This window comes from Lepus europaeus, chromosome 2, assembly GCF_033115175.1.
Source record: "Lepus europaeus isolate LE1 chromosome 2, mLepTim1.pri, whole genome shotgun sequence".
Taxonomy (NCBI): Eukaryota; Metazoa; Chordata; class Mammalia; order Lagomorpha; family Leporidae; genus Lepus; species Lepus europaeus.
Window position 1 is genome coordinate 145,664,684 of NC_084828.1, and position 16,350 is coordinate 145,681,033.

General features: G+C 46.3%; 1 protein-coding gene across 1 annotated transcript in view; it reads left to right on the forward strand.

Moving 5' to 3' along the window:
- Window positions 1-7,038: 7,038 nt before the first annotated feature.
- Window positions 7,039-16,350, forward strand: part of MSL2 (MSL complex subunit 2) — a 37,324-nt gene continuing 28,012 nt past the window's right edge. The window contains exons 1-2 of the mRNA XM_062214331.1: window positions 7,039-7,241; window positions 8,511-8,866. Coding sequence (XP_062070315.1) covers window positions 7,183-7,241; window positions 8,511-8,866 — 415 coding nt within the window. The 5' untranslated portion in view covers window positions 7,039-7,182. The remainder of the gene's footprint in view (window positions 7,242-8,510; window positions 8,867-16,350) is intronic.

Here is a 16,350-nt window from a genome sequence, read left to right on the forward strand (position 1 = left end):
GTATATATATATATATATATATATAAACAGGCAGAGCGACACAGAGGATGAGCGAGACAGGGAGAGAGGGAAAGCTCCCATCCAGGGGTCATTCCCCAAATGCCTGCATTGGCTGGTACTGGACAAGGTCAAAGCCAGGTACTAGAAATGTGATCCAAACCTGTCATGTGGGTGGCAACAAACCAATTACTTCAGCCATTGTTGCTGCCTCCCAGGGTCTGCATCAGCAGGAAGCTGGCGTTATGAGCCAGAACAAGGAATCAAACATAGGTCCTCTGATGTGGGATGCAGCTGTCTTAATGACTAGGCTATTCAAAATGTACATATAGACAGTAAGAAAAACAAGTACTTTCCATAATCCAGGATAAAATTAATATTTTGTTACATATCATTAAAGATGTTTTACTGTGCATGGATATTTAGTTTTCCCAAAATGACATTGTTAGCCAAGATTTTAAAAATATTAATGTATTTACATTTTATATTTTATAATGTATACATTTTAATACATTTTACATTATCTTAATAGCTATTTAATACTCTACTGTGTCCTATAATGTTTTTTTTCAATTTGGAAATTTAGATTGGTTCTACTTTTAAAAAGCTTAAACAACTGCAATGACCATGTTACTATGAAAATATTTTCATAATTTTAGATGATTGTCTTATCAGATCTTTGTTTCCCAAACATTGTGCCAAGGCGCACACTCAGAGTGAAAAAGAGAACTCACAGGGAAACTTCAGGATATTTCAACTTTCTGAGGGAAGTACAACAATATTTGACATCTGTTGGACACTTGCAAACTGTGAACTTCAGGCAATTCATGGTTTCAACATTTGATAATCAAGCATTCAATGCCTCCCTTCATATCCTTACAAAGCTGAGTTTTTGCTGGTGCTGATAAAAAGCTATCATCGCACAAAAATCATTTATAATCAGCAAATGAATGTGATGACATCCAATCTTATTCTAAGGTTTGAAAAGTTGTGCCATGACTTAGACGTACACACATCATATTCATGAGGAATTTTGCTTATTTAAGAATGAAATAATGTATGTGAATTACTTCTTCAAATGGCTACCAAGTTAAGCCGTAATGCTCATTAAGTTTTTGGATATAGCTACTAAAAAAACTGTTTTCCATTTCCTTTGGCCTAAAAGTGCTATGAAAAAAAAAAAAATCACTGAGACACCAAAGGTAGTTCGAAACAAGAAAATTTTGGAACCTCTAGGCTAAGTTGTTAGCAGTGGTACTGCTGGTTCTGGGGTTTGTAAACTTTAGAAGATTTTAATTTTGGCAATTGTCTCTCGGAAGTATTCTAACGATTTATACACCCAGTAGCAGGCCAGTTTTCTCTTACTTCAAATGGTGGCCCCTTAGAACCCAGAAGGGTTGGGGTGCACCTTTGGTGCAGTGGATTTTTTTTTTTTTTGGACAGGCAGAGTGGATAGTGAGAGAGAGAGACAGAGAGAAAGGTCTTCCTTTTTGCCGTTGGTTCACCCTCCAATGGCTGCTGCGGCCAGCACATCTCGCTGATCCAAAGCCAGGAGCCAGGTGCTTCTCCTGGTCTCCCTTGCGGGTGCAGGGCCCAAGCACTTGGGCCATCCTCCACTGCCTTCCCGGGCCATAGCAGAGAGCTGGCCTGGAAGAGGGGCAACCGGGATAGAATCCGGCGCTCCGACCGGGACTAGAACCGGTGTGCCGGCGCCGCAAGGTGGAGGATTAGCCTGTTAAGCCATGGCGCCGGCCTGCAGTGGATTTTAAGATACTACTTGGGATGCCTGCATCTCATATCCGAATGCCCGGGTTGGAGTTCCAGCTTTACTTCAGATCCAGCTTCCTGATAAAGTGCACCCTGGGAGGCACCAGATGATGGCTCAAGTAATTGGGTCCTTGCCATCCATGTGGGAGTCCCAGATGGAGCTCCTGGATCCTGGCTTCAGCCTGTCCCAGCCCCAGCTATTGTTCCCATTTGGGGAAGCGAACCAGCAGATAAAAGATCTCTATCTCTGGCCGTTGCCGCGACTCACTAGGCTAATCCTCCGCCTGTGGTGCCAGCACTCTGGGTTCTAGTTCCGGTCGGGGCACCGGATTCTGTCCCACTTGCCCCTCTTCCAGGCCAGCTCTCTGCTGTGGCCCGGGAGTGCAGTGGAAGATGGCCCAAATGCTTGGGCCCTGCACCCACATGGGAGACCAGGAGAAGCACCTGGCTCCTGGCTTCGGGTCTGCGCAACTCGTCAGCCACAGCATGCCGCCCATGGGAGCCATTTGGGAGGTGAACCAATGGAAAAAGGAAGACCTTTCTCTCTCTCTGTCTAACTCTGCCTGTCAAAAAAAAAAAAAAAAAAAAAGATCTCTATCTTTGTCTCTTTCTTTGTTATTCCAGCTTTCAAATAAAATTTTAAAACTTTATAAAAAGAAAGTCCAAAGAGGTTAATTTGAATGGAAACCTGTGGTGAATGCATTGTGCTGACTTCTCAAAGTGATACAAATAAAGACTAAGAAAGGACCTCTAGGGGCCTAGTGGGTTAAACCCATGATGCCAGCATCTCTTATGGCCGCTGGTTCCTATCCCAGCTGCTCCTCTTCCTGTCCTGCTCCCTACTGATGGCCTGGGAAAAGCAGCAGAGGATGACCCAAGTGCTTAGCCCTCTGATACCCATGTGGGAGGCCTGCAAGAAGCTCCTGGCCCTTGGCTTCGGCCTGGCCCGGCTCTGGCAGTTGCGGCCATCTGGGGAGTGAACCAGTGGATGGGAGATCTCTCTATGTGTGTCTCTCCTCTTTCTTTGACTCTTTCAGACAAAAAAAAAAAAAAAAAAAAAAAAAAAAAGACAGGCCCTCTAGTCTTTTAAGACTTAGAACTTTAAAGGCAGAGACTATCTTACCTGAGAAATCTGTCAAAGTCCTTTGTTAGAGGAAGGGCTCAATAAATACATGCTGGTCCCCAGACACAGGCAGAAGTTTAAACACCTGCGTGACATGTTAATGGTATTAATAGGGTGGGAACTTAACCCAATTATGGTAGTTGGAGGTGGGACCTTTGGGAGCTGATTGGATTGGATCAATTCATTGGAGATGCAGCCTCCATGATTAAATCTTGTTGGCTTTCTAAGAGATGGCATAGATATAAACACGATAGACATGTGCTCCTTGCCACGTGATAGTCCGTACCACTTCCGGAATCCGAAAGCAGGCCAGTATTTACCAGAGGCCAAACCAGTGGGCCCCGCCTGATCTTGGAGTGTGAACCTCCAAAGCTGTGGGCCATAACAGACCTCTTTCATTGTAGAGTTAGTCTGCCTCAGGTGTTTCTTTACAAAGCTGACCGATACACTCACAAAAGGAAATGAACTCTGTCTTCAACGGTTTCTGAGCAGAGTTGAAATCAATGTGTGGGGGCTGGCTTTCTGGCACAGTGGGTTAAGCTGCTGCCTGAGATGCCGGCATCCCATATGGGCGCCAGTTCTAGTCTCAACAGCTCCATTTCCAGTCCAGCTCCCTGCTAATGTGCCTGGGAAGGCAGCGGATAATGGCCCAAGTGTTCAGGCCCCTGCACCTACATGTAAGACCCAGAAGAAGCTCCTGACTCCTGGCTTTGGCCTGGCCCAGTCCTGGATGTTTTGACCATTTGGGGACATGACTAAATGTAATATGGTGATCTAGATGGAGTCCTGGGATAGGAAGAGAACATTAGGAAAAGATGAAAGAAATACTAATTGCATATGGGTTTTCGTTAATAATTATTACTATTAACTCATTAATTGTGTCAAATGTACCAAAGTAATGTAAGCTGTTAAAAATGGGAGAAATTGAATACAGGGGATGCAAGAACTATCTGGATAATAATCATATAAATTCAAAACTGGTTTAAAATAAAAACTTTATTAAAATATTTTAAACTGGGACCATCATTGTGGTATAGCAGATAAAGTCACCACCTGCAGTGCTGGAATCCCACATGGGCACCAGTTCAAGTCCTGGCTGCTCTACTTCTGATCCAGCTCCCTGCTAATGTGCCTGGGAAAGCAGTGGAAGATAGTCCAAGTCCTTAGGCTCCTGAACTCACTTGGGAGACCTGGAAGAAACTCCTGGCTCCTGGCTTTGGATTGGCCCAGCTCCAGCAGGCCATTGCAGCCATTTAGGGAGTGAACCAGCGGATGGAAGATCTTGAGCTCTGTTTCTGCCTCTGCCTCTCTCTCTGTAACTCTGCCTTTCAAAAAAAATAAACAACTATTTAAACATATTTTAAACTGACATTCTGTATTTTTGTTAGCTCTGGCAACTCTAACATTTTGCTTCCAAACAATAATTAAACATAAAATAAGAAAAGAATTATCTTAGGTTGCTAGTTCAAGGAATTTGAGTTGTATATGATTTTTTCCCCTAAACATTTGCTCCAAGCACTTTATTTTGTATAAACAATTCACTTGTTTCCTTTTTAGTCAAGGCTCAAGCGAGGCAATAATTATCAGAGGAGAATATACTTGCCTTTAATATCATAATCTGACACCAGTTAATCAATTTCAGAAGATAAAAAATAACTGGTTTAAAACCTTCTCCTTCACCCCCCATGAATAGAATTAATCATAATTTTGGGAGTCCACATTTCAAGAGATATTTTAAGAAGCCAGTTATGAGAAAATCAGCAAGGTTAATGCCTTACAAATAATCACTTGCTCAGTGTGATTGCTAATTTATGATGTTTGAATGAAAAACAGTGCTGATTATTTTACTCTGTGATGCTGTTGGGGTGTAGACCAACTTGTGTATTGTGAGAGATGACCTTAGAGTTTAGTATAAAAATAGAATCCTGTAACAGTTTTATTTAAAAGTGAGATTTCTTATCCAAAGAATATTGGCTGATGTTTTACTTATTTATTTGAGACAGAGAATCAGCTCCCCCCTAACTGTTTCAGTCCCTCATTCACTCCCTGCCTGCAACCCCAGGGTCACAGGAGCCAGAACGCAATCTGGGTCTCCCACCGTGGTGGCAGGAACCTCATCTACTGAGTCAGGAAGCTGGAGTTAGCAGCATACATGGGAATCAAACTCAGGTATTCTGATGTGGCATGTGGGCACCCTAACTGCTAGGGTGAGGGCCCACTCTCCAGATGAGAGCGTTTAAAAATGCCCAAGGAGGAGTCAGGGTTGTGGCCTAGTGGGTTAAACTGCCACCAGCCACACCGACGCATGATGTTGGAATCTCATATTACAGCCAGTCCCTAGAGTTCTTTTTTTTTTTTTTTGACAGGCAGAGTGGACAGAGAGAGACTGAGAGAAAGGTCTTCCTTTTTATTCCGTTGGTTCACTCCCCAATAGCTGCTGCAGCCAGCGCACCACGCTGATCTGAAGCCAGGAGCCAGGTGCCTCTCCTGGTCTCCCATGCGGGTGCAGGGCCCAAGCACTTGGGCCATCCTTCACTGCCTTCCTGGGGCCACAGCAGAGAGCTGGACTGGAAGAGGAGTGACCGGGACAGAATCCAGCGCCCCCACCAGGACTAGAACCCGGAGTGCTGGCGCCACAGGCAGAGGATTAGCCTATTGAACCGTGGCGCCGGCCCTAGAGTTCTACTTTCCATCTACTTCCCTGCTAATGTGCCTGGGAAACCAGCGGAGGATGGCCCATGTGCTTGGGCTCCTGTACAAAGAAGACCTGGAAGAAGCTCCTGGCTCCTGGCTTGGGCCTGGCCCAGTTCTAGCCATTTGGGAAAAGAACTAGTGAATGGGAAGATCTCTCTCTCTCTCCTTCTCTCTCTGTAACTCTGCCTTTCAAATAAGTAAATCTTAAAACAAATACACACACATACACACACACACAAAGACACAAATACCCAGTGCCTCAGTTCAATGTTTGCTCCTGGTCCTGACTCCACCTTTTTGCTGGTGCAGACCCTTGGAGGTAGCAATGATAGTTCAGGTAATTAGGTTCCTGCCACTCCCTTGGGAGACCTGGAATGTGTTCCTGGTTCCCAGTTTTGGGGGGTCCTGCCTGGGGCCACTGCTAGCATTTGGGGAGTGAACCGTAGGATGGGAGTTCTTTCAGCACCTAGAGAGAAACTTTTAGAATACTTGTTGTTTTCTAAACACAAATTTACCAAATACCTATCTCATACCTTTGATTATTCTGCCTTGCTGATAAAATTAGGAAGTTAGATTCTTAGTTTAATTTTTTTAATGTTGATAATATGCCGGGTCCAAAAAACCTGCCTTCAAATGGTAATAACAATTATATATCAAAGAGGTTTTATATGTTCCTTGACAGCTTAACTATTCATGTCTATGCTAAGTGGCAAGCCCCTAAAATTAACATGTACATTTACATATGCCACGTATATATGAGTATATGCAGAGCATGTGCCACGAGAGATTGACACACATCAGTTCTGCTTTGCAAACACGTGTAGAGCATCCGCTATGTGCAATAAATTATGTTGAAGAGTTTTGGTGTCCAGGGATACGAAATGGTCTGTTTCTGTTTGTGCAGTCAAAAAAGATTCTGTATTCTGGAGCGGGGGCGGGGGTGGGGGAGAGGACCGGAATCATCAGTTACATTACTTTTATTTATATCCCTGGTCTTCTACAGAAACATACAAGTTTGTTTTATAAAAGTCCAGAATTCCAAGGACTTTGGCTCCTTTGAAAGGAAGACCATGCACTCTTGGATTCGTTCACAGCGAAGAGCTAGGTCTCTCAAGAGCTAAAAAAAAACCAAAAAAACCGAAACGCAGGATTTTGTTTCTGAGGCGGACCCCTTCCGCACGCACTCGCGGCGGGCCCGGCCGACGCCCCTGGAACTCTCGTCAGACCGCAGGGAGCAGAGGCCGCGGAGGGGCCGGCGAGGGGCGGAGACGCCGCCCGCCGGGCGCGCAGCCACGTTGACGGCCGCGCGGCCGAGGCTGCGGCCCTCGGGTCGGGATGCGCGGTCCCGCGGGCCAGGCCGCGGGGGCGGGGCCTGGGGCGGGCGCGGCTGTTTCCTCACGCCGCGGTCAGTCAGGACGCGGGCGGGCCGCGCGGGGGCCGGTGCGGAGCGCCACATGGCGCGCCCCAAGCTGGCCTCAGCGTCGGCGGGCGCCGAGGCAGTGACATGCGGGAAGCCCGCAGCCCACGCTGGGGGCAAGGACGGGTAGCTAGCGAAGACTTCACCACAGCCCACAGGCCCCGGAGAGGGAATTTGAGAGCCCATGGGGGAGGGGCGGCGAGAGCGGGCGGCTCGCCGAGAGCGAGTTCCGCTCCGAGCGCCGTAAGTGCACAGCCAGGCATGCGCAGTGCGCCCGGGTGGGTTGGCAGCGGGGAGGGGCCGGCGTGCGCGGGCTAATGTGTTTATCCGGTTTTCTGGGTGGGCGGTCAAAGCGCACGCGTAAGGGCCAAAGGCGGTGGAGCCGGGTGGCAGAGTGCGCATGTGCCGAGCGAGCCGGTAGCGCTGAGAGGGTGTGGAGGGGGCTCTCGGAGAAGCAGGGGAAAAGGGAAGCGAAGGGAAAGGAAAGGGCGGGGGGAGGGGAGAGAGGGTGCTCTGCGCATGCGTGCGAGCGCTAGCGACGACGGCGGCGGGGGAGTCTCGGGGATGACAGTGGCTTTGCCCGTTGGGGTAACGGTCGTCGTCTCCGGCAGGGCCTGAGCCGCCGCACGGCCCGCGGGATCCATTCAGGCCGCACCGCTCTGGGCCCTGCCGAGTTAGAGTGGCGCGCGGAGCCGGGTGAGGGCGGCGAGGCACGGGGAGGGGCCTGCGGCGGGGCCTTGCTGTGCGCTGGGCGGCGGCGGGGCCTGGCGCTGCGAGCGCTCGCCCGGGCGGGCGGCGGAGGCCCGTCGCGCTTTGGCGGAGGAGTTGTCTGTGCGCGGGCGGCAAAGATGGCCGGGCTGTGAGGGGGCGGCGCTTGCGCCTGGTGACCCCGGAGTGTGCGACTGAGGAGCTCGGGGCGCCGCGGCGGCCCGGCCGGGCCTGCTCCCCGCCCCCTCCCGCCCGCCGGCGGCGGCGGCGGCAGCGGCCCGCGCACTTCCTCCCCGGCCCTCCCCGCTCGGGTGGGGGAACTCTGCCCGCCCGCCTCGCCACTTCAGGGAACCGCGGACTGCAGCCTTCGGGGCGGAAAGCCAGCGCGCAGCCTGGGCCCCGAGTCCGATATGGAGAGAGCGGCGGGGGCCGCCGCCGGCCGCACCAGCACCCTCGGCCGCCGCCGCGGCTTCCTGCACTAGATCCGGGAGGCCGACGCCCGAGCCCCGCGCGCGCCCCTGTCGCCGCCGCCGCCGCCGCCTCCGCGCCGGGCGCTGTGATGGAGTAGGGGGGTTCGCAGCCGGCGAGAAGCGTGCCGCCTCCCGGACCGGGCCCGGGCCTGCTCCCGCGCACGCCAGCTCCACCGCGTCCGGACATGCAGCTCGCGCCAAGGCCGCCCGCCGAGCCGCGGGGCTAGACTGAGCGCCGAGTTCTGCGCCCTGCGGCCCCTCGGGACGAACTCGAACGCTGCTCTCTCTCTCTTTCTCTCTCTCTCTCTCTTTTTTTTTTTTTTTTGTCTGGAAGTCTCAGGGACGGAGGAGGGGCGCCAAGGCCCCCATGTGTGGGAGGATTGCTTCAGCTCCACAAACTTGCACGGATTTCGGTTACTTCTTTGGCCAATGGTTCTGCTCTGATTTCTTCAGAATTGTTGCAAATTCGCCATTGTTCCCTGGCTGCTTACAAAGTTGGATCCGGAATTTCTTTTCAACCGGGAGCCATTGGTGTCGAAGTGTCTGCAATGAACCCCGTGAATGCTACTGCTCTCTACATTTCCGCGAGCCGCCTAGTGCTCAACTACGACCCCGGAGACCCCAAGGCGTTTACAGAGATTAACAGGCTCTTGCCTTACTTCCGACAGTCCCTCTCGTGCTGTGTTTGCGGTGAGATGCTTTTTATTGTTCCCTTTTCAAAGCTTGTTTTAATAAAGGCCGTGTGGGCCGCGGTCCTGGGGACGGTTTTGACGGCGTGGTAGTTCCTAGTAAGCTTTTGTTATCAGTGCAGGGTGTACGGTCATTAGTTTTGAAACTCGCCAAGGGACTTTTTGCCCCGCATTTCAGAGAGGCGGAATACGCTTCCAGACCGCTTTGTGCAGCGGCCCTAACGTTCAAAACGGTGTAATTCGCCTCGGTTCATCTGGTGGTGGTGTTTCAAAAGGGTTCAGATACGCTTGCACAATCTCGCCTTTTTTTTTTTTTTTGGTGGTTGTAAACCAGCTGCGAGAGCTGATTTATAGCTGTGGTGGTTCAACAGGGTGAGGACATGCACATGTGGCGTGTTTGCGTTTCCCCGAGCTGGCGTTATGCGGGGGTGGAGGTGTATAAGCCGCTGCACGCACAGCCGGAGAACGCGGTGCGAAACTTTCCACCTGGGTGCTGCAACAAATGGTTTGACGGCTTCCAGTGCGCCGGGGACCCTGACCAGATCCAAGTGCTTCTGGCCGAGCGGATTGGTGCGTTGCCTGCCCCCCTCCTTTTTTTTTTCTTTTTTCTTTTTTTTTTTTCTTTTTGGCTTTTAATATGCCGTGACTTGGTACAGGGTGATTTTCGGCGTTTTTGTTCAAAAAAAGTATTAAGGCGTGGTGGGAGGATACTTTCAAAGAATTGTTGGAGATGAAGAGACACTAAATTATCTGACTGAAGTGTGTCAAGTGATAATATAAATGTGCACGAATTTACGTATTTGGTTCTTCTAAAACCTAGACTGAAACGTTAATACAAAGGAAAGGGGAACAGGCAACGCAGTAGTGATATAGTCTCCACTAGGTATTTTATGATATCTCAGATGTCGAGGTTTTGTGTACTCAGAACGTGAAAAATTTAGGCACTTTCAGACTAGTCGCTTTGTGATGGGTGGCTGACGAGGAAACTGTATTCGTTTGAGATTCGTCAAGCTGGACAATGAGGGAGTGAAGAGAAGGTGAAGATAGTGTGTTTTTTTTTTTTTTTCCTGCACCGCATCCATTTAATCTCATAAACATTTAAGTAACTGAGTTAGTAAGTGATTAAGTGCTACCACGAGGTGTAACAGACACTTAACACCTTTCTAGAGAAGTGGTTGCCCAGGGCAAATCGCTTAACTGCCCTGGGCCTCAGTTTCTTGCTGTATAAAATGAGAGCTTTCAGTTTAAATTTTGCAAATGTCAAGTGTATGTAGAGTTTTCTGGGTTTCGGTGGTGCTCTCTCCACCCTCACTTTTATGGAGTGTTTCATTTTGGGGTGTTACAGCTCTTAATGGTTTGAGGACTCAGGAGATGGAGATACTGCAACTTCCTACTCCACAGATTTTTTTTTTTTTCTTTTTCTTTTTTGAGGGTTTCACTGCTGCTGTGATGAAGTAGGGTAAAGGGAGAGAATAGGGCAGCCCATCCTGACCTATTATATCGATAATGTGATGTCATTATCAAGGAACACTTATTAAAGATCTAGTAGGTTTTCTTTTTATTAGATGAATGGGATTAAGCATTCTAAGGTTGGAAATAGTAGTATTGAATCAGGTAGGAGAATGAGATTTTGAATTCTTGTCAGTAGCTTCAGGGTAGTGATAGGCTAATGGAATACTTACCCAAATTTTTATTTGGACATTATAAAACGATGTTAAAGGTAAACATACCTTAAAAATAAAAGGTTAATCATAGCCATTTAAGATTTTAAGCAGGTCTTGGTAACACAAGGAGGGAAGGTTTCTGACAGTGGGGCTTTGTAATTATATCTGGTTCATATCTCCTCCACTATTCTATGGAAAATATTGTGTGGGTTCTGCTTCTTCCTTATAATTTCTTAGCTGGCATGAAATCTCAGTAATGTGGATGGAGGTTCAGGTGTTTTTCTTCCTGTGTCTCTGGGGGATAAATCTGGTTATCAAGAGAAAGGAAAATCAGTTATTTGAATCTAGCGCACTAGAATTCAATCATCATTGTGTCAGCTGCTGTCCTAGGCTTTTCTGTTAGTTCAAAAGCATAAACTCATTAATGCATGCATGTGCTGTCCTCTGTTTTATGAAGGTAATAAACATGGAAAAGTAAAGTTCAATTTTATCTTGGTGCTGTAAATAGGGAATTTGTTTCAACAGGTCCTTGAACACTTGTTCCTGTCCTACCTTTTCAACCCTGCATTCACCTGTGTTCTTGCAGATCAATGTTTTTGCCTCTTCAGGCATGCCTTATACTTCCATCTCCTTTTCTGTTCCTTACTTTTGCCTTCCTGAAGTTTCTTCTGCCTAAAATTTATTCCTTTATTTAAAAAAGGTCTAACTCATCCATTCCCTTCCTCCTGGGTGAATTCTCCCTTACTTACCTCAGCAAAAAGTTCTTTGTCCTCTGAACCTCTGTAACCCTTTGTTCCAATCATAAGGTACTTATATTTCCTTAAAGTGCAGTTTTATATCTGACTCTACTGATACAAAAAACTTATGAGGAGAAATACTGTATTTTATACAGGTTCCTTCTGTTCCTCTCTCTGGTGACTTTCATGTAGGAGTTTATGACAAATTCAGAGGAAGAAAGAGAGAGGTGTGAGAGAGAAAGTAAAAATTCTACAAATTTGCTGTTAAGTTTAAATCAGCTTTTCAACCTACCTGTGTTGGCAAGTTGTTTTAACTTTTTGCCTTGGTTTCCTTTTATCTGCTTTAAATTTTTTTTTTTTTTCCAAATTTGTGTTATTTGTGTGGACTTTGAAAGTAATTAGAAAAACTTTTTAAAGCCCTGAGAGGAAATCTACAGACTCAGTGTCTGGCACATACACATATTAGGTGCTTAATATCCTGCCTTGTCCAAAAGTAGAGAAAGGTGGGAGGAGGTGAGGAAAGATATTATTGGACTGTTAGGTCAATTATTGTTAAAATGAGATTATTCACTGGAATTACAGGTTTTATTGTCTTTGTCCTTTCAAATGTTAATGAGCTTATTGTCACCGTTTTTTTGTTTTTTTTTTCAATTGCTTTGTACATTTGAACCTCCTGAAGCTTCTAGTGAATGTGATAGCAGTGCTCCAGGGAATTACTGTAGTTTCTGGGCCACAGAAACAGTGACAAGACAGTCACTACAGGCACTATTTTTAAGCATCAATTTCTTGCTGCTGTTCTAAAATGTTGTACTTGCTTCATCGGGAAATAGAATTTCTTTTCTTTGGCATGCCATGGGGTTTTAACTTTTCATTAACTTCTAAGTCTTGAAATAATATTACAAGTTTGGTGTGCAGAGTCCTGTTAGAACTGGAAGGACGTGTTAAATAGAGAAACACTACTCCTGGAGATATTTGGAGCCCCGTAAATTACCATGGTCAGATCTACTGATGCACTTGAGTATTTTCCTAGTGTTTTAGTTAGAGCTCTGAGATAAGTGGTTTTGGCTTTGTATTTACTGAATGTGGACATTTTATATATCGCAAATGGAGGGGCTGGAGATTAATGTTTCAGACTGACATAGGGTAGTAAGTGGTGACCAGCTTTTTGTTTTGCATATTAAGAACTTGAAAACTAAACCCTATCATGTTTTCTTACTGTTGATACTGTTACATTCCATTTTGAGGTAGGTGGTTCCCTGAGGATGGGACCTCTTGTTTACCCTGTTCACCGTTATACCCTGACAGTGTCTGGGTCAATAAGTATTTGTACTGTGTTCCTAAAACTTACTGTATTTGAAAGGAAGAGAGGGAGAGGGAGAGGGAGAGATATAAATCTTTACCTGTTGGTTCACTCTCCAAATGCCCTCAGTAACTGGGGTGTGCCAGGGCCAAGGCTAGGAGCTGGAATGCAATTTGTATCTCCCAACATGGTTGGCAGGAATCTAGTTACTTAGTTTTTGTTTTCGTTTTTTTAAAGATTTATTTATTTTACTTGAAAGTCAGAGTTACACAGAGAGAGGAGAGGGCAGAGAGAGAGGTCTTCCATCCGCTGGTTCACTCCCTGATTGGCTGCAATGGCTGGAGCTGCGCTGATCCTGAGCCAGGAGCTTCTTCCAGGTGTCCCACACGAGTGCAGGGGCCCAAGGGCTTGGGCCGTCTTCTACTGCTTTCCCAGGCCATAGCAGAGAGCTGGATAAGAAGTGGAGCAGCCGGTGCCCATATGGGATTCCGGCAGGTGGTGGCTTTACCAGCTATGGAATCTAGTACTTGTGCCATTACTGCTGCCTCCCAAGGTCAGCATTATTAGCAGGAAGCTGGAATTAGGAGCTGTAGCTGGGAGTTGAACCCAGGCACTCCAGAGTGGTAGGTGAGTGTCTTAACCACTTGGCTAAATGCCCACCCTGTCTTAAGTTTTAAATCGTGCACTATTCTGAATAGTGTGATGAACTCCTAAAGTATCCTCTGTCCTGCTCTGCACATGAATCATACTTTGTGTTGAGTCTGTCCACCTTGTATATGCTACCCAACTGTTGGTAGCCTTCTTGCAGTTAACAGATTTACTGTCATATTATCAGCACTATCTAGTATCATAGTGATTCTGTTCAAATAATCCTTTAATAGTAGTCCAAAGTGCAAGAATAGTGATGCTGGCAATTTGAATAGGCCAAAGAGTAGCTTTAAAGGGTTTCCTTTAAGTGAAAAGGAAGGAAAGAAGAAAAATCATATGCTGTTTGTTAAGATCTATGGTATAATAAGATATTTTGAGAGACCATATTCATGTAGCTTTTATCTACCAAATTGCTGAAATTCGATTTTATTAATGGCTAATTTCTTACTGTACTAATTTATAAGTTAATATTTATCAAAGATGTAAACGTACAGGAAAAAACATCTATAGGATTTGGTATGTCATCTCCTTGTTTTTTTTTTTTTTTTTTTTTTTTAACCTCTAAAGAAACCTTTTATTTAAGGAATACAAAATTCTTAAGTACAACTTTAGGAATATAGTTACTCTTCCCACCATACCGACCCTCCCATCCTTTTTGTTTTGCTCATTTATTTATTTATTTATTTGACAGAGTTAGAAAGGTCTCCCTTCCTTTGGTTCATCCCCCCAAAATGGCTGGTACAGCTAGAGCTAAGCTGATCCAAAGCCAGGAGCCAGATGCTTCCTCCTGGTCTCCCATGTGGGTTCAGGGGCCCAAGCACTTGGGCCATCATCCACTAGAAGAGGAGCAACTGGGACTAGAACCCAGCGCCCATATGGGATGCTGGTGCCGCAGGCGGAGGGCTAACCAAGTAAGCCATAGTGCTGGCCCCCATCCTTTTGGTTTTGATTTGCATTTCTCCGATGATGAATGATGTATTTTTTCATATGCTCATTGGTCATTTCACTTATTTAGAGAATCATTTTTTATTAAGATTTTTATTTATTTGACAGAGTTACAGACAGTGAGAGAGAGACCGAGAGAAAGGCCTTCCTTCTGTTGGTTCACTCCCCAAATGGCCGCCACTGCCGGTGCTGCGCCAATCCAAAGCCAGGAGCCAGGTGCTTCTTCCTGGTCTCCCATGTGGGTACAGGGGCCCAAGCACTTGGGCCATCCTCCACTGCCATCCCAGGCCACAGCAGAGAGCTAGACTGGAAGAGGAGAAACTGGGACTAGAAACCGGTGCCCATATGGGATGCCAGCATCCAAGGCGGAGGATTAACCTAGTGAGCCACAGCGCCGGCCCTGAGAATCATTGTTTTTTTAATGATTTATTTAATTTTTGTGCCATCGGTCCTCTGCTGCTTTCCCAGGCACATTAGCAGGGAGCTGGATTGGAAGTTGGGAAGCTGGGACTTGAACTGGTACCCACATGGGATGCTGGCACTACAGGCAGCTGCTTTACCTACTATGCCACAATGCCAACCTTGATCATTGTCATTTTATTTTATTTTATTTTATTTTATTTTATTTTTTTTTGCCAGGCAGAGTGGACAGAGAGAGAGACAGAGAAAGGTCTTCCTTTGCCATTGGTTCACCCTCCAATGGCTGCCGCGGCCGGTGCACGGCGATGATCCGAAGCCAGGAGCCAGGTGCTTCTTCTGGTCTCCCATGGGGTGCAGGGCCCAAGCACTTGGGCCATCCTCCACTGCACTCCCAGGCCATAGCAGAGAGCTGGCCTGGAAGAGGGGCAACCGGGACAGAATCCGGTGCCCCGACCGGGACTAGAACCTGGTGTGCTGGCGCCGCAAGGCGGAGGATTAGCCTAGTGAGCCGCGGCGCCGGCCTGTCATTTTATTTTTTAAAAGTATTTATTTATTTGAAAGGCAGAGTTACAAAAGAGAGATTTTCCATCAGCTGATTAACTCTGCAAATGGGCTAGGCCGAGCTGCGCTGGGCTGGGCTGAAGCCAGGAGACTGGAACTCCATCTGGGTCTCTCAAGTGGGTATCAGGGGCCCAAGCACTCAGGCCTCTGCTGCTCTCCCAGGCCTGTCACTGTCTTTTTTATTTTTTTTAAATCTTGAAAACTCTGTTATTTCACTCATTACATTTTTATTAACCACTTCTGTTCTAGATGCTGGGATAGAAAGGTGAATAAGATGCATGCCTAGAGCCCTGTATGTTGTTGCTCAGTGTCAGGAGGAAGATGGATTATTGGATAAGTGGAGAAGCACTTTCATTATACCAAACTCCAAGTATCATGCTAAAGAACTTTATGCATGCAAAAAATGTAAGCATATAAGATTTCAGAAGTTAACCATAAAAGTGTTTCTTTCTCCATATAATTTGTTTATGAATAGCTGTCTGGGTCAAAGGTTAAGCAGACCTAGTTGATGTTAAGAGTTTGGTTTCCCAGTTTTTTCGTGGGACTTATGTTCACCTATTCTCTTTGATTTGAGAGAATTCTTTAGGGAATGTTTTTATCTGGAAGGTTAGTAAGGAAGAACAATATTTTGTTAGTAATTTTCCTGGCAGATAGACTTCTTTTATTTCAGATATATTATTTTATTTCTTTACACTTTACAGTTTTCCCTTTTAGTCTTCTAAAGTTCTAAAATGTTTCTACTTGGGTGTGTTTATGCAAGATGAAATTGCCTCAGGGACAGACTTCCTAAATGCATTGTTCTGGCTGTTGAGAGAGATGAAGAGAGAGATGACTACAAGCCTTTTGTTACATCTTGTAACTACCTGAATTAGCCATTAAGTAATGGTTCAAGGCTTTGCAGTATGGTACTATAGAATCTGTCAGAAGTTGTTTCAGTTTGATGAGATCTAGGGACTCTGAGACTTGACTTGGACTAGAAGTGGTGAAGTCTGGACGTTTTCATAAGATTTGAGAGAGAGCACAGTTGATTTATATAAGCAGAAGAGTCCGTATATGAAAACTTTCGCCCTAAAACTGTTGCACAGGGGCCTTCTGTTTGGAGAGCCTTGATGGCAGGCTAAAAAGTTTGACATTCACCCTGTAAACCTGTTTTTTTGCTCAGAGTATGCTCTATAGGCTACCTGGATCAAAGTCACCTAAAAGTTTTTTT